This window comes from Lutra lutra, chromosome 3 (genome assembly GCF_902655055.1).
Source record: "Lutra lutra chromosome 3, mLutLut1.2, whole genome shotgun sequence".
NCBI classification, from domain to species: Eukaryota; Metazoa; Chordata; class Mammalia; order Carnivora; family Mustelidae; genus Lutra; species Lutra lutra.
The window spans coordinates 13376888-13403854 of record NC_062280.1 but is presented as its reverse complement, the minus strand read 5'-3'; the positions used below and the strand labels follow the sequence as shown (position 1 = coordinate 13403854).

Sequence of the window (26967 nt, the reverse complement as noted above, 5' to 3'; positions counted from 1 at the left end):
ACTTAGGCTGTTTCCATAATTTGGCTATTATGGATAATGCTACTATAAACATCAGGTTCGTGTATCCCTTTTTATTAGTATTTTTGTATTCTTTGGGTAAAGACCTGGAGTGCAATTGCTGGATCATAGGGTAGTTCTATTTTTAACTTTTCAAGGAACCTCCATACCGTTTTCTGCTGTGACCACACCAGTCTGTATTCCCACCAACAATGCAAGAAGCTTCCTTTCTCTCTACATCCTTGCTAACACCTGTTGTTTCTTGTATTGTTGATTTTAGCCATTTTGATAGGTATGAGGTGACATCTCATTGTAATTTTGGTTTGCATTTACCTAATGATGAGTGATGTTGAGCATCTTTTCATGTGTCTATTGGCCATCTGTATGTCTTCTTTGGAAAAATACCTATTTATGTCTTCTGCCCACTTTTTAATTGGATTATTTGTTTTTTTGGGTGTTGAGTTTTCATAAGTTCTTTATATATTTTGGATACTAACCCTTTTTCAGATATATCATTTGCAAACATCTTCTCCAATTCCTTATGTTGCCTGTAGTATAGAATTTAAAATTTTTTATTTATTAAAGTTTTCTGAATTCAAATATAGAAAAATTAAATTTCTGTTATGTCAACATAAAATTACAAACTCCTTTTTTGGGAAGAACTGTTGTTTATTCCATTACGTCTTTTTCCTTACAAAATGTATTTTTCAAAAAAAAAAGAAAAAAGGCAACCCTATGTCAATAACCTCAGAAGTTTTTGAAATTTTACTGGTCCATGTAAACCTGAAAGTTGGTATTGGAAATCCTGGACTGTACTCAGTAAACTCCATTCTTACCGTCTCACTTCCTTACTCCTTGCAGCTTAGCTTTGGGCCTAATTTCTTGGCTGAATTGGTTTCTAGGAGGTTAATACTGATTTTATGGTCCTAGTACCCCCTTTTTTAAACAAATTTCTCCTTTGCCTTTTCTGTAATATTTAATTCTCTTGCCCATTTCATCTCTGAAACTGTCTTTCGTAGTATTTACTGAGAGTGCTTTTTTCTTCTACCTCAGTGACCATATTTCAGTTGCTTTTAATGCCTTTATTTTGTTCCCTTCCATTTCTTGGGGGTGACTCTTGTAAAACACTGAATGTTTACAATGCCTATAAATAGTATGCATGAGAATGAGTTAGCCACAAATAGAAGCTGCAAGTTGCTAAGTAGAGACTATTTGGTAGAGACTGTCTTTTGATATAAAGCCAGACTTATAATTAGTATTAAACAGTTCTCCTAACTGGTAACAATTTTTATCAAGTACACACACATTTAATGCATTACATTTGTTTGTGTACCATTATTAAACCATTTCTTTGTGGATATTTTCTCTTCGGTCGTGTGTTTATGGTTTAAAAAAACATCATATGGGCATTCTTGTGCCTATATTTTGTCATACTTTGTGAGTATATCCATATTATAAATTCCTAGTGGTAGAATTGTTGAATTATGGTGTATGCACACTTTTAAAGTTTGGTAGACATTGCCAAACAGCCTTTCAAAAAGTTTGTACCAGTTTGCACTTTTATCAACAGTATGAGTGCTGCTTCTCCATACCCCCCAACAATGAATGTAATAAAACTTAATGTTTGCTGATGGAAGAGGTGAAAAGTAGTTTCTTTCCATTTTTATTTAGTCATAGGTGAGGTTGAGCGTCTTTTGTATCAGTGGTTTTCAACTGGGAGTGATTTTGCTTACCAGCGGACATTTGGCAATGTCTGAAGATATTTTTGGTTTTACATCTGGGAGAGGGTCTGGGGAGAGAATTCTGCAGGCAGACGGCTGAACTTCTGCAAGGCACTTGACCAAGCATTACCCCCAAACTAGTAGTGCCAGAGTGGGGAGACTCTAGACCATTCCATATCCTCTCCTTTGTTGGTTTATTACCTGTAATTCTTGAGTTATTTTATTGGTTGCTTTAGGGTATAGTATACATCTTTAACTTATCACGGTTTACCTTCAAGAGATATTTTACTATTTCGTGTGTAATGTAAAAGCCTTATAACAGTATATTTCCATTTTTCTCTTTCTGGCCTTTGTGCTGTTATTGTATACATTTTACTTCTACATATGTTACAGACCCCAAAATTTATTATTATTATTATTTTACTTTAAACATTGATTATTTTAAAATTTTTAAACATTATATAATTTATTATTAGATTGCACCTATACGTTTTGACATGTATATAATTATGAAACCACCACCACGTACCACAATAATGAATATACTCATCCCTGAAACTTTTCTCCTGCCCCTTGGTAATCCCCTCCCCCAGCCCCAGGAAGCCACTGATCTGCTTTCTGTTACTGTAGATAGGTATACATTTTTAGAATTTTATGTACATGGAATTAGACACTATGTATTTTCGTATTGTCTGACGTCTTTCATCCAACATGATTATTTTGAGATTTATCCATGTTGTAAGTGTGACTAGGAAAACATTCTTAATGACAGAAATTCCAGGTAATTGGCCTGCTATTATTAAAGAGTGTGCTGAATTCTAAAGTCACTTGATGTGTTCTTTGTTTTAGGTCATGACTCTCCAGGGTATGATAATCACATGAGAACACTCATTTGCTGCAGATGTCATTTAACTCATCCAAAAAAAGCTGTTTTAAAGAAAATAGCAGTACGACCAGATCCATTTTGTTATTGAATGGCTTGATGGATTTCCTTTACTCTGATTCATACCAAAGCTGCCCTTGTCAACCAAAGCAAGAAAGGATCCTGCATGAATCAATCACAGAATGCCATTTTCACATCACCAACAGGTGAAGAAATCCTCATGAGTATCAATCACAGAGACTCGGAGAGTATCACTGGTGAGTCCGGTTTAATAAATTTCGAAGTGCAATTCCTAGCATGTAAGACCGCCATGACAAAACCCTGGCCTCGCTTTCCAGCCTGATCTCCTGAGAGACTAACTGAATTAATCTTTCCTTCTCCCGGTCTCCGACTGAATTATCAAAATCAGCCTTACGTGTTGTGTGTTGTCTCTGTCAGATTCTCCTGCACCACGTGAACCCTGGTCAGCAGGACCTCCTTGTCTTTCTATTCGTATCTTTGACAAGGACAGAGTTGCTTTTTCATACACCCTGCAAACACCTGACAACAGTGTGTGACACTTAAGCTCCCAGGACACACAGGCTATTCAGACACAGCTATAGAGCCCTTATCTGTAAGACCAAATCAAAAACACTCTGAACACCCAAAGTTTTTTTTCTAAACTTTGGTTCTAAAATTCATTGGTGCACAAAACCTGACCTGTGTAGCTATCTAGACTTCTTTTACTTAGTGCTAGTATTTGTTTGCTGAAAATGTATTAATGTATTTAAATATGGGGTGTTGCTACTAAACCAGTTGGAGTTGTTATAGATCCTACAGTACACACATAGCATTACACACATTTTCTAAAACTCCGAAAAATTCTGAAATCCATCCAAACCCAAAGTTTTTTCCATCTTTTATTCAGCTTTATTGTAATCTCTTCATTTAGATAAAATGTGCCCATTTCAGGTGCAGTTTGGTTTTGACAAATATATACGCTCATGTAACCACTAGTACAGTCAAGTTGTAGAACATTTTTATTGTCCCTCCAAAAGTTCCCTTGTACCCAGAGCCCCCTCTCTCAACCATTGGCCCTGGGCCACCATTGAACTGCTCTCTGTCACTATAGATAAAATTTGCTTGTTCATACAGTTTCACACAAATTAATTTCAGAATTTCATACAAATTAATCTATGTCTTTTATGTCTGGCTTTCTTGTGTAGCAAAATGTTTTTGAGATTTATACACATGGTGGTATGTATCCATAGTTCAGTCATTTTTATTGCTGACTTGCAACTACTTACCTCTGCTGTTGTAGCAGAAAAACAGCCACAGGCGAAATATAAAAGAACAAGTGTGATTGTGATCCAAACAGAACTGGATTTACAAAATCAGGCAGAGGCAGCAGGCTAGAGCCTCCTGCTCTGCTGACCTCTGTCCTACAGCACTAGCACTTGGTAAAGTCCATGTTTTTGATTGAAGCCACTCTAGTGGGTATGCCCTGGTATCTCTTTGTGGGTTTAATTTATTCCCCTCCCACCCATTGGACTAATGATGTCGACCATCTATTCACGTGCTTATTGGCCATTTCTAGATCTTATTTTGAGTTGTCTATTCAAATCATTTGCCCATTATAAAATTTTTCTTACCATTGAATTGTAAATGTCTTCATTATATTCTAGATGTAAATCTTTTGTTAGATAAATGGGTTGCAAATATTTTCTCCCATACCAGCTTGCCTTTTCATCTTTGTTGTTGTTGTTATTTTAAAATAATTTCCACACCCAGTGTAGGGCTCCAACTCACACCCCTGAGATCAAGAATCCTATGCTCTACCGACTGAGCCAGCCACGTGCTCCTGCCTTTTCATCTTCTTGATAATGCCTTTTGAAGAGGAAAAGTTTTATATTTTGGTGGAGTCTAGTTTTCAATTTTTGCTTTCATAATAGTTTGGTTTTTTGTGTGTGTTTCTAAAAAAATTTTTACTTACTTCAAGATCACAAAGATATTCTCCTTTGTTCTTTTATTTTTAATAAAGATTTTTTATTTATTTACTTGAAAGAGAAAGAGGAGACACACAGGGAGAGGGAGAAGCAGACTCCCTGCTGAGGAGGGAGTCTGACAGACTCTGGGCTTGATCCTAGAACTCTGAGATTTTATTTATTTATTTGTGAGAGATAGTGAGTTAGAGCATGAGCAGGGGGAGGGTCAGAGGGACTGGAGAGAGAACGGGAGCCGATGTGGGGCTGAATCCCAGGACCCTAACTGATATCAGGACCTGAACGGAAGGCAGATGCTCAACCTACTGAGCAACCCAGGCACCCTTCTTTGTTTTTTTTTTTTTAAAGTTCCATAGGTTTTGTTTTTACATTTAGGTGAATGGTCCATTTTATAGTTAATTTTGCACATGGAATGAGGTTAGGGTCCAGATTTTTTTTCTCTATTGAATGTTTAGTGGTTTCTGTACCACTTAATGAAAACACTATCTTTCACTCTATTGAATTACCTTAGTAATTTCATTGAAAAATCACTTGCATATGCATGTATGGTTCTATTTCTGGACGCTTCACTGCATTCCTTTAATCCCTAAGGCTATCTTTATATAAATACTACATTGTCTTGATTTCTGTAACTCTGTAGTAAATCTCAAAATCAGATAGTATAAATTGTCTTTGCTCTTTTTTTTTTTCCCAAAAATTATTTTGGCCATTCTAGGTTTTTCACATCTTTACATAAATTTTAGAATCAGCTTGTCAATTTCCAGTTGAATGGTATTACATAGACTCCAGAGAATTGACATCTTAAGACAATTTAGTCTTCCAGTCCGTGAACATGATACATTTCTCCATTTAATTAGGTCTTTTAAAATTTCTTTTAACAGTATTTTGTAATTTTTATTATATAGGTCTTACACATATTTAATTTTAAAAATTGTAATTATTTCTGCTGCTGTAAGTGGCATTTTTTATTTAATTTTATTCTACAGGTGTTTACTGCTGGTGTATAGAAACGAAATTGATTATACGTTGACCTTGTATTCTGGAACTCTACTTAGTTTTATTTTTTTATTAAAAAAATTTTTTTTAGAGAGCGAGAACACACCAGCAGAGGGGGCAGGTGCATGAAAGGGGCAGAGGGAGAGAGAGAGAGAGAATCTTAAGGAAAGCTCCATGTTTTGCACAGAGCCCAGTGTGGGGCTCGATCTTGTGACCCTGAGGTCAAGACCTGAGCTGAAATCAAGAGTCAGATGTTTAACTGACTGAGCCATCTGGTTGGCCCTTAGTTTTATTAACTTTCTTATAGATGCCTAGAATTCCATCTGTAAACCATAATGTTGTCTACAAATGGGGACAGTTTTAGATGTTCTTTTCATTCTGGATGTGTTTTATTTCTTTTTCTTGCCTTCTTGAATAGTACAGGATCTCAGTATATTTTTTAATAAAAGTGATAAGAATATACATCCTTGCCATATTTCCGATATTAGAGAAAAGTTACAGTCTCGCCATTAATTTCCTTTAGAATGGCCTTTTTCAAATTGGAGAATTGTTTTTCTTCTCCTAGTTGGATAAGAGATTTTTGTCATGAGTCGGTGTTGAATTTTATCAAATGCCTGTTTTCCATTACTGAGATGGTTTTTCTTTCTTAGTCTGTCAATGTGGTGAATTCTGTTGATTTTCAGTTTTTTCTACTTTTGAATTTTTAAACCAGCCTTGTGGGGGAAAACCAACACTTGTCATGATGTATTATCCTTCTGACAGATTGTAGATTTGATTTATTAATGTTTTGTGTATATGTGCGTGTGCCCCATTCAAGAAAATTATTAATTTGTTCTTTTTTTTTCTTGCAATGTCTTTGTTTGATTTTGGTATTATAGTAATGCTGGCCTCATAAAATGAGTTGTAAAATATTCCCACCTCTATTTTTGAAAAGAGTTTGTATAGAATTAGTATGATAGCATTTTTCATCCTTTTACTTTTAACTTACCTGAATATTTAAAGGACATCTCCTATAGAGAGCTTATGGTTAGATCATTTTATTTTTAACTCAGTTTGACTATCTCTGCTTTATAATTGGGGTGTTTAGACGTTTTACATTTAATATAATTATCAGTCTGGTTGAGTCAGTAGACTCTGTACTATCATTTGTTTTCTCTTTGTTCCATTTAATGGTTCTTTGTTTTTCCCCCATTCCTTCACTCTTTTGAACTGAGTTTTGGAGTTTTGTTTGGCTTGGTTTGGTTTGGTTTAGGATTCCATTTTAATTCCACTATTTACTTAGTAGGTACACCTCTCATTTTTCTTTTTTTTTAAAGATTTTATTTATTTATTTGACAGAGATCAGAAGTAGGCAGAGAGGCAGGCAGAACGAGGAGGAAGCAGACTCCTTGCTGAGCAGAGAGCCCGATGCGGGGCTCCATCCCAGGACCCTGGAATCATGACCTGAGCCGAAGGCAGAGGCTTTAACCCACTGAGCCACCCAGGAGCCCCACCTCTCATTTTTCTAAGTGGTTGCTCTGTGTTTGCAATTTGCATTTTTAACTTACTACATTGCATCCTCAGATAACATTATACTATTTCATAAAGTGACATCCTTGCAACAGTATTCTGTTTCCCTCATCATCCTATGTGTTATGGTTGCCCTATCTCTTACATCTACATGTTACATACATAATTAATTGTTATTATTTTTACTTTAGTCACTTATAGATTAAATAACGAGAATAAAAGTTTTATATAGTTACATACAGATTTGCCAGTTTTGTCGGTTTTTATTTCTTTTTGTAGATCAAACTTTCCATTTTGTATCGTTTTTGCCTGAGGAAGCTTAACATTTCTTGTAACAGAGGTTAGCTGGCAATGAACAGTTGCGTTTTTATGCTTGTCTGAAAAAAGTCTTTATTTCACCTTTTATGAGAGGTGTTTTCACTGGTACAGAATTCTGAATTGACCTTTTATGCGCTTTAACGCATAAAAAGTGTGCTTATTCTTGTCTTAGTTCCCTCGAATGTAATGTTTCCTTTTTTCTCTCTCTCTGCTTTTAAGATTTTCTGTTTGGATTTTCTTTGTGTTATTCTGCTTAGAGTCGAGCTTCTTTGAACGATGGATTTATAGTTTTAATTAAATTTACAAAATTTCAGCCATTATTTCTTCAAATATTCTTTCTGCTCTGCCTCTCTCCTTGTCTGTGACTCCAACTGCATGTATGTTAGACAGTTTGATACTATATGAAAGAACTCACTAATGATTTGTTTGTTTTTTCCCCAGTTGTTTTTTTTTTCTTTATGCTTCATTTTAGATAGTTTCCATTGCTATGCCTTTGAGTCTACTACTGTTTTGTTTTTTTTTTTTTCTTCTGGGGAATATCTAATCTGTTAATGTTACCCAGTGAGTTTTTCAATTTAAATATTATACTCTATTTCTACTTGGGTTTTATAAAGATTGATACAGCTTCTGTTTCTCTTTTCATCAAGTTTATGTTTTCCTTTTAAATCTTAGAGCGTATTAATAATCACTGTTTTTAAATTGTTTACTAATTTTATCATCTTTGTCGTTATTGGGCCTGTTTCTGTTGACTCATTTTCCAACTGGTAATGGATTACAATTTGCTTGTTCTTTGCATATCTAAAAATCTTTTATCAAATGCTTAATATTCTGAATGTTACATCATTAGATGTTTAGATTTTGTTGCCTTCCTTGGAAAACTTAAAATTCGTTCTGATGGGTCCTTAAGTTACTTGCTTATAAGGTCCATCCTTTTGAGGCTTGTTTTTAATCTTTGTTATGTGGGTCTCTAGATCACACTCTAGATCATATTGTAATGTGCCTTATTCTAGCATTAATTTAATCCTACTAAGAATAGGCATGACTTTTCCAAGATGTTTACTGATTATTCCAGATGTTCATAAGGTGTTTCTCCAATGACTAGATGAAATTCAGACCTCTTTTAGCATTGTATAGGAGAGTGACATAATTGGATATAAAGATACGGAGGAAAATTTGAGTCTTTTGAGGCTTTTCCAGAGAAACAAGAGGAGTCCTTGAATCTAAAGGGACACAATATGGCTAAAATTAAGTGAGCATATGGAGGGGTCATTTGGAAGATAAAATGTTAGCAAGGGGGTTGTTAAGACTGGATAATCAGGAGAGTAGTAAATAGTACATTATCAGAAATACAGAAGCAAATAGAGGGAGTGAGTCAAGGATATTTAATCTGCTAAACCTTGATCATATATGCATTTTTTTAAATTATTTATTTATTTATTTGACAGACAGAAATCACAAGTAGGCAGAGGGAGAGGAAGGGAAGCAGGCTCCCCACTGAGCAGAGAGGACGTGGGGCTCAATCCCAAGACCCTGGGATCATGACCTGAGTGGAAAGCAGAGGCTTTAACCCACTGAGCCACCCAGGCGCCCTGTATATGCATTTTTAAAAGTACCTTTTGGAAGAAGGGAATTGGTAACCTTGAATTTTCACAGAATCTCATTAATGTGTATTAAAAGACGATTTCTAATTTAGATGGTTAACAATTTTGTTAAACATGTTGTGGGTTGAAGAGGAGGTGACAGGGAAGGAAATTGCAGTAAAGATTTTAAAATGTCATCCACACTAAACATTTTCTAAGCAATTAAAGTGAACAGCTGTCATCTAAAATAAAATAAAATAAAATAAAAGATAGTTTATAGAGAATAAAAGCTCTTTTAATGAATGTTGAACTTTGTTCTTCATTTCCTGTATTGCCCACAAGCCTATTTATAGCTCAGCATGTATTTATAGTCAACTTCTTTTCTTTCAAGTATTATTTTTTTTTCTTTCAAGTATTATACTGACAATTTGTATGTGATAAATTTATGGCAGGAAAAATTTGGATGCTTGCATGGAATTGGTAGTAATAAAATTTGGTTGTATTTTTAGGGCTTTTAAAAAGATCTGCTAAGAAAAAAAAAAGATCTGCTAAGGGTTGAGAGCTTCTTTAGAATCGTATTTAAGATTTTAAATGTACCTTATCTCTGTGATTATGTGCCTTATCTTTGTGATTATGAAGTCACTGCTTGTCCTGGGTAAAGAGTGGTATGTGACATTGTCAGCTTACTCATGTTTGATTTATGGAAGTGTCATTGTTAAGGTCAAGCAGTAGAAATTTAGTCTTTTAAGATATGCTTCCTTAAAATGAACTTTGTTGTTCTTTGACAGAGTTAGAATATGTTTCTTTATACCACCCACAAAGGAAATAGCAGATCTCTTTATAAAGTGTGAGGCTTGCTATGACATCCTGTATTTTCTCTATTTTAAGCATGTTAAAAGGGATACATTTACTTTTTTCTGTAAACTGCTAAATTCGGTAAGTGTTAAAGGAGGGGCAGTATTTGGAACAGGAAGCCAGGGGCAAGCACATAAAGTCAGAGAAGCCAAGTGTGTTCAGAGATTATACTCAGGAGGCAGCTAGAGGTGTGTCGGCGAGAGAGTACGATGTGAAGGGTATTCAGGACTTCAAGTGTACCACATCTTTCAAGTAAAAATGGTACGGTACTTATTCCAGCACCAGTGCTGGAACACTGTGCTGAAACGTTAGCATTACTGGTTCACATTTAACCAATATATGTTAATTTTTTTAAATATCTAGCTACTGTAAGAATATACTGAAATGTAATTTTTCCAAATTTTGAAGACTCTTCGAAAGCGTTCAAATTTTGTTATTAAAGAATACATCATTTTATTCCTTTTGAACTATTTTCTGCTCATTGTTTTGTATTGCCTTTCCCCCCCCCAAGCATATATGTTATTTGAGATCAGCTCTCTTTTAAGCAACACTAAATAGACTGATAAGGAGGAGATAAGAAATTTGTTCAAATTCATTTTAGTTTTTAAAAACATAGCTATAGTCACCAAGCAATATATTTTTAAGTAAGGTATAATTAAAATTCATGGTATTATTTTTATCATAGAAGTTTTCATATTAAAGAAACCTACAGAAAGACCAACTGTAGACCAACACATATTAATAAAAATCACTGGAGAAATTATCCTGGCTAGTGTTTCTTTGGTTATCCTATTTTTGCAAACTAATTTCACTGATGTTTTCTCTGTAGCCTGGTAAGTTGGAATATTTTGGCTTCATTTACATGGACTCTCCTCTTTAGATGTCTGCTCCAATGAGGATCTCCCTGAAGTTGAGCTGGTGAGTCTGCTGGAAGAACAGCTACCCCAGTATAGGCTAAGAGTAGACTCTCTCTTTCTGTACGAAAATCAAGACTGGACTCAGTCTCCACGCCAGCAGCAGCATGCGCCTGATGCCCTCTCTCCAGTCCTTGCTGAAGAGACTTTCCATTATATGAGTGAGTATTTTTTTTACCCTTTTAGAGTTTGCCCATTGAGATTAAGATCATAAGCATCTCGGTGTTGACTTTTAAAACATTTGGCATCCCTAGACCTTGTTCACTGTGTACCTTCTTTAACTCAAACTGATTTCACAGCACAAAGACATGATTCTGTGTTATGTCTGAATGCAGCGAGTTTGTCATTCTTGTGACTCTGTCTGGGGTTGCAAGCAATAATCAGATGTTTCCTGATATTTGATTTGATACTTTTATTTGATACTTTTTATTTATTTGATACTTTTCTCAGGCTGAATAGAGAAAGGAACTTAAAAAAAATAGTTGAAATTTTATTTGAAAATTTTAATGTCCCTTTATATCTCAAAACATTTATTATCCCAGTAGTTTGATATCCGGAGCCATCAGCTATCTTACTTTGTATTTCCTGTTAAACACTCTCACAGGAAAGAGGTCAGTCACTAAGAAGCGTGGTTTTTGAATACATAAGTAGTTTTAATAATTGAAGTAATGGAGACCTTTTGCTTTTGACCTCATTCCAAACATCTGCTTCAGGATGAGCTGACTTTTTTTAATTCATTCATTATAAAAATGTTTTGTTCATAGTAGCTACTAGGATATATAATAAAAGTCTCTAAGTTCAACATTAGTATGTTTGTAAAATTCTTCTCATTTGGGATAGATATGACATTGCATCAGTTCCTAAACCTTTTCCCAGTGACTGCTTCAGTGTCTTTAATGATTGTTGTGAAATGCTAATTTTCACAGTAAGCATTAACTTGCTTTTTTTTTTTTTTTTTAAAGATTTTATTTATTTATTTCACAGAGAGAGATCACAAGTAGGCAGAGAGGCAGGCAGAGAGAGAGAGAGGAGGAAGCAGGTTCTCCGCCGAGCAGAGAGCCCGATGCGGGACTCGATCCCAGGACCCTGAGATCATGACCTGAGCCGAAGGCAGCGGCTTAACCCACTGAGCCACCCAGGCACCCTTAACTTGCTTTTAATAGTAGTTTTCCTAAAACCAGTTACTTTACTGCTCAGGAAAAAAAAATTGTAAACATTGTTTAAACTTGAATTAGAATATCAGGAAACTCAAATAAAACTATTTCTTCCTCAATAATTCTTATAAATAGCTGAATATTAAAGCTCTTAAGGTTTTCTTAACTTTCAAGTTTGAGAAGTTGCTTGCTTGAGATTTTCTGAGACGTGCTTGTTTTCTGTTTCCATTTCTCTTTGTTCCATTCATTTTTAGATTTGTGAGAAGAAAATTCAAACAGAAATTTCATCAGGATAAGTTTAGTTTCTGTCATTATTTTGATAAAGTGGCACAGAAAGTGCCCCTTAGTTTACTTTTTCTTTGTCATATATGCCATTAGAGGATGGAACTGTAGCTGGAAAAGCTGTCTTATCATAATTTCATGGAGTTACTTTTAGGAAGAATTTTAAATAAAAATAAACTTCTTTGGAAAATAAATTGTAGTCAAATCCTAAAATACTTGGTTTTCTGGACTTTATACAAAGTAAATCATGATGTTCAAGGAAACAATTTAAAACTTAAGATTAATAGGATGTTACAGACCCATACTTCCAGGGTCCAGAAAAGTATCCTCATCCTTTAGTCTAAAGGTACTATTTTCATTTCAACAATTTGAAAATTGAACTACGTATGATATACTTAAGATGCTGAAGCAAATAAGCTAGGATTATAATTAGCCTGCTAATTCTTTATCTCGGTACTATGCCTCAATTTCACTGTTATTTTAAAGATATCAATTCTTTGGGTTACCAGTTCACTCAAATATAAATACACTTCGTTTTGAATTTGCATCTTATGAATGTAAAAGATAAGTGGTTTTCTTTATTTAGCAAAGTGATCAATGTTTTAAAAAGCCAAGATACAAAACATTCTCTGACCCTTTCCAGCAGTTTTCTGTCCCTTTGAGATGCCAAGATCTGTGGTTGTGAATAATCATTATGCACCCTCATAGGCCGTCCTGGGTTTAGCTCTCTGGTACTACTTCAGCCTCTTCTTATCCCTGCTTCCCTCACATACCAGTAGGTCCTCCTGCTCCATAAAATGCATTTTAACAGCTAGTAAAAAGAGGTGGCACAGGCAGAGGCACTTTCTTTTGTAACACAGAGAAGTGGAAAGAGCTGTGAGAAGAAAAATAAATTTAGAAGGAAGCATGGGCAGGGATTTGGGTTGGGAGCCTACCTCGGATGGCTGAAAGGATACTGGGTTTCTCTGGAGCCCTCACCAAACCAGAAAGAGATTGTTTACTTTTAAAATAGAACACTTGAGAGCAGTGGGTGGGTCCAAAAAAATAATTCCGTCCCAGTCCCTGCCATGTATAATTTTTAAGGTACTCAGAGAATATTTTGCATACAGAACAAGTCATTTCAGGATTTCCTTAATTTTATTAAGAGAGAGACCCAGAGTGAGCTATGGGGTGAGCAATGCAGTCAGAGCACATCATTACAGGAAGTGCCATTTGTTCATGGAAAGGCTAAAAATAGAAAGAAGCCCGATCTGCCTTTCACGGTATTTTTTATTTGAAAAAAAGGGATCACCCGTACCACTTTCTAATGCATAAGAAAAAAGGGTTGGGGGAAAAAATGATTAGTCTTAACAAGTTTTATTTTTTATTTATTTTTTTTAAAGACTTTATTTATTTGACAGAGAGAGACACAGCGAGAGAGGGGACACAGGCAGAGGGAGTGGGAGAGGGAGAAGCAGGTTTCCTGCGGAGCAGGGAGCCAGATCCCAGGAGTCCGGGAGCATGACCTGAGCCGAAGGGGGCAGACATTTAACGACTGAGCTACTCAGGCGCCCCGTAATCTTGTAAGTTTTAGTTAAGAGCTCGACATCACTTGGAGACTTGTTAGAAATACAAATTCTTGGGCCTCTACCCCAGATCTGCAGAATCAGAAATTCTGGAAGTGGAGAATAGCATAGCCTGTGTTTTAGCAAGTCTTCCTGAGAGTCCTCCTGTTTTAATAAGTCCTAACATCTGAGAACCACCAGCACAAAGCATTGTCATCCAAAGCTATATGGCCATTTCATAGTGATGTTCATTGGAGAATTTAAGGAATTAGGGAGGGAGCACAATTTTGTAGAGAAATACAGTTGTAGAAATAATTACTTCTGGTTATGCTTTTCCTCAAGGTCTGCTCCCAAAAATTATTAATCTATACTGGCAGGAAAAGAAATATAACTGATAAAGTTCAGGAAGCAGTAGCTGTAAGTCAGATCATGGAGGTTAACATATTTATATTTCCTCTCAGCCAATTCCACAAAATGATTAAGTCGTATGCCCCAAGACATCTATTGAGTAGTATCTGTGGGAGTATTGAGAAAATTGTCTCACTTATATCATTGTATGTAGGGCTTAATTCTCCCCTGGAACCCTGTTGAGAAAGGCTATCCCAGATGGTATAAATCACCAGACACCTTCTCTCTGTTCTCAGTGCTTTTGAAGGCCATTTGTTGCATTGCAGAAGCGTTCTCCACATTACAGCAGCAAGAGCGGCATCTTCGGGGATGAAACCGGAAGTCCTGTCTGTAGTTACCAGGAGCTCTTGCGGCTTTGACTATGCCATGTGGGCTGTTGGTGTTTCATTTTTGTTTTTTTGTTGCTTTGTTTTTGATTTTTTGCTGCAAGAGGGTTAGAGAGATTAGAAGTCTTCTTAAATTTCAGTAATTGTAAAAACTCTAGACCTTGAAAAGAGACACGAGAGACTTATCAAGCACCATCTCATGACAGAGATATCAAAATGGATTAACATGGGCCCATTGTTGAGTGGTCAATGGGAAATAGGTGAGGTTGAGTGGTCAGTGGGAAATTATGAAGAGTTAGAACTTAAAGGACTGATAAAGTGCTTATGTATATTCTCCCCCCCTGCCATATTTTTTCAGAAACATCAGGTTCTCCAAATCTTACACCAAAAATGTTGAACATTAATCAACTGCCTTTGAAAACCAACTTGCAAAATTGTTCTGTAAAAATGTTTATCATCTCCCCTAATATATAAAAATTTTTTAAGAGTTAGGAGTTCCTGTCTGTAAACCAGGAAGGTTGCTAATTTCTATACTATGTAACATTTTTATTTTAACAGCTGAGAACTGACAGGGAGATAGGATTTGATAGAATTGATTATAATAAAATCAGTCTGCTTGGCTCTCCATTTTTGGTTACAGAGTTACAGAGCAGAATTAGTCTCTCACTTTGGCATCATTTAATTACAATGCCTAAATGCCAAGAGAACACTTAAGAGATTTGCCCTGCGTACTTTTGGAATCTTCCAAGCAACGTATCTACCAAGAGGACTGTGTTAAGGAAGAGAAGACAGAACTGATGAGCCTACAAGGAGGAATTCATTGCATTTCTATGTGCTTTGCGACTGACTGACATTAATTGAGCTGCTCTGTGCAATTGAGGTGGCCCAGCTTTGGGGCTCAGTAGCACAGATAGACACTATTCCACAGACAACAAAAATTGGAGAATTCTGGTTGCCTTATCTAACTTCTTTGCCGTAATAAATATTTAAGCATTTGAAAATTCATTTTTGTTTTTGAAACCTCTGAACAAGAGCTGCTATTTTTTGATTGCAAAGATAACATTTATTCTTCATGGAAAATTTAGCAAAAGATTAAAAAAAAAAACAAGAGATCAACCATAATCCGTACCCAGAGATAACCACTATGATATTTTAACGTGTATCCTTCTAGCCTCTCTTCTATATCCATATGTATACAAGAGATGCTCACAATTTTGAAACAAGATTGGGATCTGTGTTGTTTTGTAACCTGCATTCGCGGATGGACACTGGTTATCTCATCAGGTAAAGGCCTTTATTTCATCAGGTAAAGGCCTTTATTTCATCAGGTAAAGGCCTTCTGATCCCGGTGGGACTGTGACAGCAACAGCAGCGTGGTGCAAAGAGCCCATTACTGAGAATGAGCAGACCCAGGTTTTTTTTTATGACCTTGTGAGATGGAAGTTGTTACCTCATTATTATTCTCACTGTTATTCGTTTCTCCTCATTAAAACATCTTTTATTCTAAACATCTCTTTTCTGTATTACTGTGTCCTTTATTTTCTCTTCCCCTTTCTTCATGTGCGACTTTTAACTCACGGGCTCCTTATTACAGCCTTAATTTACTTCAAAATAAATTTACCATTTTACCTTCAACTCTGGTCAGTCTTGTCGTATCGACTATATCATATATTGTTCTGGTTAGTTTTACAAAAACTGTTTTTAACTGAGTTTCTAGGATTCTTGGTTCTTGCTTCGAGTGTTAACTTCTGAATTGGTAGTTTTCAGGGCTAGCTCCCCGTCAGAACCCCTGGGTGTCTCTCACTTCCTGCATGTGCCCTGGGGCTCCTGCAAATCAATTAAATTAGAATCTAGAGATAAGACCCACCACCCTAGTTTACATTTAACTTTGCAACCATTGGCTGGTTTTCTATAATTAATTTAGAACATAGATACGATTTGATGTTTTTGTCTCATCTTACTGAGGCCAGAAATAATGGAGACCTCACACGGTAAGTAAATTGTGAAGATTCCTTTGGCCCAAAAACCTGTTTCTCTTCCTCCGGTGGTTAAATTGTGGAGCCAGTTTTTCTACTTATAAATATAGATGCTTTGGGGATAAAAATGTTTCTTTCCAGATCTTTTTAGTTTCTATCTCCTATTACTATTAATCCAGCACTTTGTTTTACTTTTAGCTAGGAATAAGATGTCATTAATAATTAAGTTCCAGGTAAGTCCCAGATTCATTTTAAGGAGTTTTGCTAGAAAGGAAAATAAAAAGCTCAAATAAAAGTAATACATGTCCTGGGGCTCCCTGGTGGCTCAGTGGGTTAAGCATCTGCCTTTGGCTGGGGTCATGATCCCTGGGTCCTGGGATCAAGCCCCACATCGGGCTCCATGCTCAGTGGGGATCCTGCTTCCCCCTTTCCCTCTCCCCCTGCATGTGTTCTTCTCTTGCTGTATCTCTCTCTGTTAAGTAAATAAATAAAATCTTTTTTTTTTTTAAATCCCTCTTTTAGTATGCAACGTTAGCTTAAAAGGGTATCGCTTATTGTGACTGTGGAATCACTGGGGTCATGCTAGTCATTCTCTTTGGAGCTATACTATTCAGTGCATTGACAGTTCCTGAATTTAATGCAGAAATCCTGGACTTAAATTAAGCAAATAATAATATAATATACAGTTTCTCTTAAAGATTTATTTATTTATTTATTTGACAGCCAGAGATCACAAGTAGGCAGAGAGAGAGAGATGGTGGGCCCGATGTGGGGCTCGATCCCAGGACCCTGAGATCATGACCTGAGCTGAAGGCAGAGGCTTTAACCCACTGAGCCACCCAGGCGCCCCTATAGTTTATTTTATAGTAGAGACCAACATATGGTGGCAATTTTCGTAAAGTTTTTAATTAAGCAAAAAAAGATTATACTTCATAACAGAACTACAAAAAGGCCTACAAGTCCATTCCTTGTTTATTGATATTAGCTCACATAATAGGTGATCACAGACATTCAACATAATCACAACAGAATTCTAATTAAATATGTTTGTAATAACACAACCCCTCACTAACTTACCCCTTGGGAACTTTGGGCCGTGTAACAATCGGTGATTTAATCCATTCTTCTTCAGGCCCACAGTCTTCAGTGTGAGTGGACCAAAGTTCTTATTGGAGGAGAGGAGATAGTGAGGAAGTGGCTGCCTTATGATAATTTGAGAACTTCCTTAATTCATTGTATGATGTACATTTTGGTTGTAATTATCACTCTATTTCCTGAGTATCTAATACATAAACATTTCTTTTCTTCTTTCACATATATTTTTATTCCCCTGAATGACTTTTTGTAAAAGCCTGGGTTTGTTGTTGTTATTTTCCAACTCTTACAAATATTTAAAACTTCCTTATATTTCCAAATACTATAAACAGTTGTTTTTAACTATCTTAGTTCTAGGCACAGACAGAGTGGAGCAGATGACCAAAACTTACAATGATATCGACATGGTCACACACCTCCTGGCAGAGGTAGGAATCGATCTTCTCTTTCTGTGGCACTAAAACTGAACAGTCATTTAAAATCTGTCAAGGTTGGGGATCAAATAAAAAACAGTGATATCTTTGCTCTGGGTTATTTTGTATAAGGTTGTTATAAGTGGACGGACATTACCAACTGGCATTCCGAAGTAGAATGGCTCCTGGAGTTTATTGTTAGGAAGTTGCAGACGGTTTAATTTTTGTTGTTGTTATAATGGTGCTGGCTTCCCTATCCCTATCTTAAAAAAAGGAGTTTTATTTTGTTTTGTTTTGTTTAATAAATCCTTGCTATTTCCCTTCAGCAGAGGTGCCCATTCAGGGATAATCTCCATTGCAAATCAGTACCAGCAGTTCACAGCATCTTCCCTTTTTTTTTTAATTTATTTTTTATTTATTTTTTTTTATTTAAAAGATTTTACTTATTTGAGAGAGAGAGAGAGAAAGCACACAAGTAGGCAGAGAGGCAGGCATAGAGGAGGGGGGGAAGCAGACTCCCTGCTGAGCAGAGAGACCAACGCAGGGCTCGATCCCAGGACCCTGGGATCATGACCCAAGCCAAAGGCAGATGCTTAACCCGCTGAGCCACCCAGGCGCCCCGGCATCTTCCCTTTTTTCCTTTCAGTTCGGACTGTTGTTTGAGCTCAGTTTGTCCATGACATTTTTGATAGTGCCGTGTTTCTCTTCCGGCTGGCATTCTTAGAGGTGTCTCAGTATACGTCACCTTCAGTTGATCTTACAGAAACTTTCTCTTCAAAGTACCCTTCTCCCCTCTCCCTGCAGCTCCCCAGAATGATGTTGTGTATGCCACTTAGCCTATACTGGCAGTGAGATAAATAGGCCTTGAAAGTTTGGAGATAATTCATCTACCTGTTTTCATATGTTTTAGAGCAAAAGGATAGAAGCTTAATTTTATTTACAGTGATTACTGTAAGTGGAATCCATGCTCGAACGTAAGGCAGCTAGATGTGTATTAACAGTTTCCATCACAGAATACTGTCCTCACCACCACCACATAGGTGGGATTCCCGCATGCTTGCTGTGTATCACGTCTACGTAGGAGTAACTCTTGCTTGGCTTGGCTTCTCTGTAGGCCTCCCTGCGCCATTACCACCGACTTCTTTAAACTCCTTTCTTCATGCTTTAGCAGAACCTGTAGCCTCAGAACTTCTACTCTGTCAACCCCTCTTTTATCTCACATTATCATTTTTGCAGCAGTTGACAGTACGGTTCTTGGTTATGCTTTCCTTTAAGCCTCTGGCTCTGAATACATTGAGACTTTGCCCTCACTGGAACTGTCGTCATCATACAAACTGTATCCTTACTGTGCATAATAGGCAAATGCATTCAGCAAATATCTGTTGGGCTTTCACTGTGGGCCAGGCCCTGTCTTCATTTTTTAAAGACCCTATTGATTTTTTAATTTCCCCAAGTCATAAGTTTAAAGTTTGGGTTGTTTGATTCTAATCGGGTGATGAATAAATCTCACTTGAAAAGAAATACAGTCTTGCATTTATAACTCTGGTGGCCTCCCATTTGACCAACATATATTAAACACCACCAGTGTGTCAGGCCCTTATTTGTGATATCTGGACACTAAAATAAATCTTGATGCTTTCCAGGACATTGTTTTTGAGTTTAGGGAAACTGAAGAATTTCTAAACTACCATTTAATTTTGTTTGTACTCAAAAGATGTGTTTGGTGTTCTAATAGAGAGATCGTGATCTGGAGCTAGCTGCTCGAATTGGACAAGCTCTCTTAAAACGGAACCATGTCTTGTCTGAGCAGAATGAAGCTCTGGAGGAGCAGCTGGGACAAGCCTTTGATCAAGTAAGTCTTTGATCAAGTATTTGTAGCATGAAATAATTACTTGTTGGGCAATGAAGAAGTTTATTTTCTGGGTGCCCCTGAAGTGGTAACAGTAGGTAGGTAAATAACACCAGCGCACCTTGTCTTTGTTGGTGGCCATTGAACCAACCAATAGAGAAATGAAGTGTTACTGTGCAGAGGTGAGCTCATGGGACTCGACTTTAGTCAAGATAAAAGCCTATGTTCAGTACCTACCAAACATGAGGCACCCTGCTTAGATTCTGATACTTTTTCCTCCTCCCTTTATGTAGACTTTCTGTGTGATCTTACCTTAAATTTATTTTTAAAAATAACCCTGAATAATAGATACCCAAATGAGGTATCTTTATTCAAAAATCCAAACAAAAGGAAAAGGTGAAGAAATTTTTTTCATGTAATAAATATTCTTTCGTGATAACTGATTTATTGTTAACTTGGATGGTTACATTTAAAATTTCCTGTAATTTGTTATTTTCTGGTTTCATTTATATTTTATAAATGCATTATATTTAATAACATTTGAACCTTTAAGTTGAAAATATGTGTTTTCTAAAACTAAAGTTAGGAAGTCATGCAGAGTTATACTTAAAAGCTTAAATGAGACTTTGAAGGAAGGGTCTATTGTGACCTTTGAAGGGTTTTTAGTTTTGTTTTAAGTGTGAATGTATCATCTTACGTGAAATTTTCTTCCTACATTCTTATTATATTGAATATAAAAATTGGCTTCTCATCTAGCACAGAAAAAGCTATATTGGTTGAGTTAATGCTCTAACATTGTATCTTAGAAAGTATCTGAAGTTTGTTATTCTCTTTTTAACACTTTAGTCAGTAAAATCTAGCAACTGATTTTATGGATTTTATTTTGTGGTAAGAAACAATTGCTCCATGAAATAAAAGCAGTGTTACATGGAAACATCTTATAGATCAAACCCTTTGATGTGCAGGTTAATCAACTGCAGCATGAGCTGTCCAAGAAAGATGAATTACTTCGAATTGTTTCTATTGCTTCTGAAGAGAGTGAAACGGATTCCAGCTGTTCTACACCCCTCCGGTTCAATGAGTCCTTCAGCTTATCCCAAGGTTTGCTACAGTTGGACATGCTGCAAGAAAAACTCAAGGAACTGGAAGAGGAGAATATGGCTCTTCGATCCAAGGTACATACCCACTTTCCCACTAATTCCCACTTTCCTTTACCTTTAGATTTAGGTCCATGTAGCACTGAGGTAAAATATGGCATAACTAAGGATTTGCTATTGACGTTCCAATTAGGGGGTGACAGCCAAAGCATGTGTATTTGTCTCTCATTGTCACTTAGATCCCATTCATTGATGAGTAGATAATAGCAAGCTGATAGATGAAATAGAGAAATCCACAGCATGGTATAAATGTCTTATGGAGTTTACACAAAATAACTAAATAATTACAACTGTGATAAGAACTATGTTGGAAAATTACAGGGTTTCCTGAACTTGTATAACCGGGGAGAAATCAGAGTCCTAACTAATAAGTAAGTGACTTTTTAGCAGAGGCTAGGGATTAGTGAGGAAGAAAAGTATGGAAAAGGGGAGTACAAGGGGGGAATGAGTAGGCATGTGCAAAGGCCCTGAGAGGAATAAGGGGAAGATATTTGTCATATCCTGTCCCATAGCTTTATTTTAGATAAAACTTTTTGGATTTTGTCTTTCCTTCAAATGAGAATTAAAGGTTTTTAAAGTTAATACTGTAAAGTCATTGGAAGATACTATCACAGACTGATTTTTTTTTTCTTGAAGGCTTGTCACATAAAGACAGAAACTATTACCTATGAAGAGAAGGAACAACAGCTTGTCAATGACTGTGTTAAAGAACTTCGTATGTATTAACACATTTTATTTCATAGTTTTTGGACAGTTCTTTGGTGGTATATCACCAACTCAGAAATTAAATCAGTGGTTTCAGTAGAGGCATCTCAAGAAATAATTTTTAAAAGTTACTGAAAATCTTGGAATATCACATTGAGCCCACAACTCTAAACAAAACATCATATGTACTTTTAAGAAATATCTTTATTTCAAATTGCCATCATCATTAAAGAAAGACCTAGATTTCTATCAATTATAGCACATTAGAGTGAAAAGAATTGAAGCTTTTATTTTGTCGATGAGGAAATAGTCCTATAGACTATACAAAGAATATAGTTTGCCAAAGTTAGAAAACTGATAAGTGGCAGAGCCAGGGCTTAAATGATGGCATAAAACGTGACATTTAATGAGTATTTAAGTGCCAGCTATATGTCTATAACAATGTATTTTGGTTTGATATTGTTGATTAAAAATAATTTGTAAAAATAAATCAGCTAGAAAAAGGCTTTACTAGAGAAAGATACCTAATTTCTCTATAAATATATAACCTTTTATGTTGAAAGAGAAGATAGGAAACATCATGCCTGTTCATCTGGAGATGAAGGAGATAGCTTAGAAGGACGGTGTTAGAGAACCAGAAAAAATGTCAATTGAATCTTTTCCATCAGAGCTCCATCACGCAACCTTTGTGCTCTAAACACCAAAGAGGAAATGACTTGCCCACCAGCTTAGATCCCAGTCTTCTGCCTCCTAATTGCCATCCTTTGAAATGTTATAGACCTTCTGTCAATTTTTAAATAGTTTTATATAACACTGAGAAAGAGTTTTGCCACTTGTGTTTGATGTCTGAGTTTTTATAAGCAAAATTTCCTTCTTCCATGGAATTCTAAAGGTTCTATTTTATGTGCATGTAAGAATGCTAGGCTCTAGGGATTGCTTCCGAGGCTTTGCTTGGTTTGCTAGCTATCCTGGAAAGTCTGTCTTGTACAGAAGCATCTCCATAGCTTTAACAGATTGTGACTGTTTCATTTGGAAATGTTCCTTTGTTAGATTTGTTAAGTTTAATTTTTGTTGCTTGTGGGAAATTATTGATGTCCCTGAAGAGTTCTCAAACATATATATGAGGTGATGTCTTGGTACTTCAGAACATATATAATCCACCTCTCTTCAGCCTTCAGAAAAAGATTGAGACAAAACTTTGCGCTTGCTTGCCTTTACAAGTCATCTCTTTTGGCTTCATTGCCTCCTATCCAGTCCTCCACATTGGCCTATTTCAGAAGACCCTTTATCTTCTTCTACTCGATTATCTGGGTTTATTTCTTAAATTTATGTTACAAATCTATTTGTCATATACTCCAGTGTTTGTTATAAAATAGGATTTAGCCTACAGGACATAGTTTGCCAACCCTTACCCTCCATTTATATTGATTTTTGAATTTCTCTTTTGTTGCCCAGGTGAAACAAATGCTCAGATGTCCAGAATGACTGAAGAACTGTCTGGGAAGAGTGATGAACTCATTCGGTACCAGGAAGAGATCTCCTCTCTCTTGTCTCAAATTGTGGATCTTCAACACAAAGTTAAAGAAGTAGGTTCATTCGTTCATTCAACAGATGTTTGTTTGGCACTGGCCTCATACCATGCCCTCTGCTAAGTGCTAGATACATTAAGCAAAGTAAGCGCACTCCCTACCCCTCTACAGTGCTATAGTCCGACTGCTGGGTGTAGGCTTTCTCGTCACGAAATACATGAATAACTTCTTCCAAGTTACTATTTCTGTCTGTCAAGTAGGGTTATATTTTCCTTAGAAAACTATGATATGAATTAGTGACTCATGCTCATTGACCTCTGAACATCTTAATTAAGAGTTTATATTCTGCCTACTTATTGCTCTTATTTGGCTTCTGAAAGGTTAGATTTTATAGGCTTCTGGACCTTACCCCTGAAAGATACTCTTAAGATGTCTTTAAAAAAGGTAGAGTAGCCCATATGTTACATGGGAAGGCTCATTTTTCTCCTTTAATATGTTATTAGCATGTGATTGAGAAGGAGGAACTGAGACTTCACCTACAAGCTTCCAAAGATGCCCAAAGACAGCTGACAATGGAGGTAAGCAGCTCTTCCTTTGTCCTGTGCAATATTTGGGGGGGAGGAAGAAATAGTTTCTTTCATCTTAATGACCAAGAATGATTAAAGGTGATTACCAGATTTTAAATAACAACAAAAGAATAAGATTAAATTTTGAGATCTAAGAAGTAAAGCAATTTAAAGGTTCTGTCCCTAAAATTAATAACATGACATCTTTCTTGATTAATAGAGAAAATCTTGTCTTTTGCAAGATTCTTTAGGCATATGTGACCCTTTTACTAGTCTACCTTAATCCAGCAGTTTTTAAAATAATTTCTTATGACAAGTGTTTTTGCAGATATGTCAGGAGAAACACCAAAACTCTTTTACTTTTTATCTATATAAAAATTCTGTGTATTAGATATAATTTGGTGGTCCCCTAGCATACACTAAGAATCACCTGGCAAAATTAATTATAAATGAGATTCCCGGGCACAGTCGCCAAAAGCTTCCAATAGAGTAGTTTTATAGTAAAGGTCTAGAATCTGCATGATCCAGTCCACATACCACACTTGAAGAAGTTTTTGAAGTTAAAATGTACTCTGAAAAGGGCACCTGGGTGGCTCAGTCAGTTGAGTGTCTGCTTTTGGCTCTGGTCATGATCCCAGGGTCCTGAGATCCAGCCCCACATTGGGCTTCCTACTCGGTGGGGAGTCTGCTTCTCTCTTTCCCTCTGCCCCTCCCCACTGCTTGTGTTCTCTCTCACTCTCTCTCTCTCCAATAAATAAATAAAATAAAATCTTTAAAAATATATATATATTCTGAAAGTTATATACTCTTTTACCATGCTTGTGTACCTATATATATAAAGAAGATTCTGAAACAAGGGAGGAGAAACTACTTGTTTGGGATGATTGAACACCCTGACAACGTATATAATACTTTATAGACTTGATCTTATCATTTCAGAGTGTCATTTCAGAGTGACATATAAAAGTATGCACTATTATTATTAATGTTATTATATTGTTATAATTATATATTTTATATATATTATAGTTATATATTATATATATTTATATAATTATATATTTATATATAATATAGTATATAATATAATATTATATATGTTATTATATTAACATTATGCTAAACCTAACTTGACCCATAGCTATTATTCCTCTGTAAGATTTTGTGTGTGTGTGTGTGTGTGTGTACACACTCTCCTTGCTTAGTTTGTTTTAGGGCTTTTCTGTTGAAATTATATTCATAAAGTTATCTAGCCCTCTGGATAAAATTAATCCCAGTGGGGTTTATTTTCCCCATTGTCATGTTGAGAATATAGTGAAGTATACCAATTACCATCCTTTTTCTCAGCTGCATGAGTTACAAGACAGGAACATGGAGTGTCTGGGAATGTTACATGAATCCCAAGAGGAAATAAAGGAACTTCGAAGTAGATCTGGCCCTGCTGCTCATCTCTACTTCTCACAGTCATATGGAGCTTTTTCTGGGGTGAGTTTTCTGGGGCATATGTTACTTGTTTAAGGAAGCTTGCTTGAGTTTAGATTGTTCTGAGAGTGATATGGTTTCTGGTGTTATAAAGTATCTTGAGAAGAAATAACATGGTTTATCTTTGTTTCTGGAATTCATTTATTGATTTAGGCCTTGATTTACATATTTACATCTACCTTAATACTCTTATTTATTGCAACCTTTCTTCTAACAGACAACCATCCAGTTTATTGTAATGTATAAGATACACCCTAAGGCAATTAGGTTTAGGTCTGTGTACCAAAGAGCTACTTAAACTTGGGTCATCCTTACCCTAGGCCCACTGATTCAAATAGAACTCTGAACATCTAAAACCTCTTTCCACAGATCTTGAGTTTCTTGATATATTTAACTCCAATTAGAGTGTAAGCACCATGAGGGCAGAATTCATGTTTTTTTAATTCATCATTATATAGTATTTTTTGGTTTAAAGAAATTAATGAAAACTTGTGAGTTTATGCCAAAATCTGTAATACTGGTTCAAAGAATTATTTTAACAGTCTAGTTCATAAATACTTATAAGCAATACTGTAAATTTTTTTTAAATCAAACTATACAGTAGATTTTTTAAAAAATATATAGGAGCAGGATTTTTGTTTTTTAGCTTTTTATTTTGAAATAATTTTAAACTTAGACTGATACTGCAACAATAGTACAAAAATATATCGTCTCATATAGCCTTTACCTAGATTCCTCAGTTTTTAACATTTTACTACATTTGCCATATCGTTCTCTTATTTTTTTTTCTGGGCCACTTCACAGTAAGTTACAGATAGACCCTATTAACTCCTAATACTTCAGTGTGTATCTACTAAGAATAAGGACACTCTCTTACATAACCATACTACAACTGTCAAATATAATTTGTCAATGACAGGAAATTGTCATTGATATATAAAACTATCATCTCATCCACAGAGCCCATTTAAATTTTGCCAGCGGTCCCAGCAATGTCCTTTGAAGGATATGTTGCATTTGGTTGTTTCAACTGGGGACACTTGTTCTGTCTTTGCTTGCCTTTCATGACCTTTATAGAATGTCCTCAGTTTGGATTTATCTGATGTTTCCTCATGATTAGATTCAGGCATTGTATTTTTGGCAGAAATATTGCCATGTTCTTCTCAGTACACTGTAATAGGAGGCTCACATTGTCTATTTAATCCCATTACTGATGATGTTAATTAATTTTGATCATTAGGTTAAATGTTAGCATCTGCCAGCTTTTCCCACTCTAAAGTTAATCAATGCTAATTGATAGTTAATTAAATTAATGTTACTAATTAACTTTACAATGATGAAAATTGACAGATGCTAGTTTAGCAAAGTGGTCAAAGTTACTCTTTTATGGGAAGATACTATACTTTGAGACTATTTAAATATCCTGTTTTTCTCAGCAAACATTTATCCACTAGTTTTAACACTCAGTGGTAGTTTATATCTAACTCAGTTATTGCCATGATGATTGCCAAATGGTGATTTTCTAATTCCATCATTTTTTTGACATTTATTAATCAACATTCTTTTGTCAGAGCCTTTCTGTGTCATATATTCATTCATTTGTTTGTTTGTTTGTTGGTGTTGGGGGGGTGCATAGAGAAAAACTTAAGCAGGCTCCACATCCAGCATGGAGCCCGACACAGGGCTTAATCTCACAACCCTGAGATCATGGCCTAAGCCAAAATCA

The 26967-nt window shown here is 35.9% G+C and overlaps 1 protein-coding gene across 5 annotated transcripts in view; it reads left to right on the top strand.

Moving 5' to 3' along the window:
• The window catches only part of TRAK2 (trafficking kinesin protein 2), a 63108-nt gene that overhangs the window by 21341 nt on the left and 14800 nt on the right, over window positions 1-26967 (top strand). For 4 of the 5 annotated variants that reach the window (XM_047720749.1, XM_047720750.1, XM_047720751.1 and 1 more), the window contains 9 exons: window positions 2568-2858; window positions 10722-10916; window positions 17892-17968; window positions 19689-19805; window positions 20768-20977; window positions 21596-21674; window positions 23120-23250; window positions 23697-23771; window positions 25107-25244. In XM_047720749.1, the coding sequence (XP_047576705.1) occupies window positions 2768-2858; window positions 10722-10916; window positions 17892-17968; window positions 19689-19805; window positions 20768-20977; window positions 21596-21674; window positions 23120-23250; window positions 23697-23771; window positions 25107-25244 (1113 nt within the window). In that variant the 5' untranslated portion in view covers window positions 2568-2767. The remainder of the gene's footprint in view (window positions 1-2567; window positions 2859-10721; window positions 10917-17891; window positions 17969-19688; window positions 19806-20767; window positions 20978-21595; window positions 21675-23119; window positions 23251-23696; window positions 23772-25106; window positions 25245-26967) is intronic. The other variant, XM_047720752.1, reaches the window with a different exon arrangement.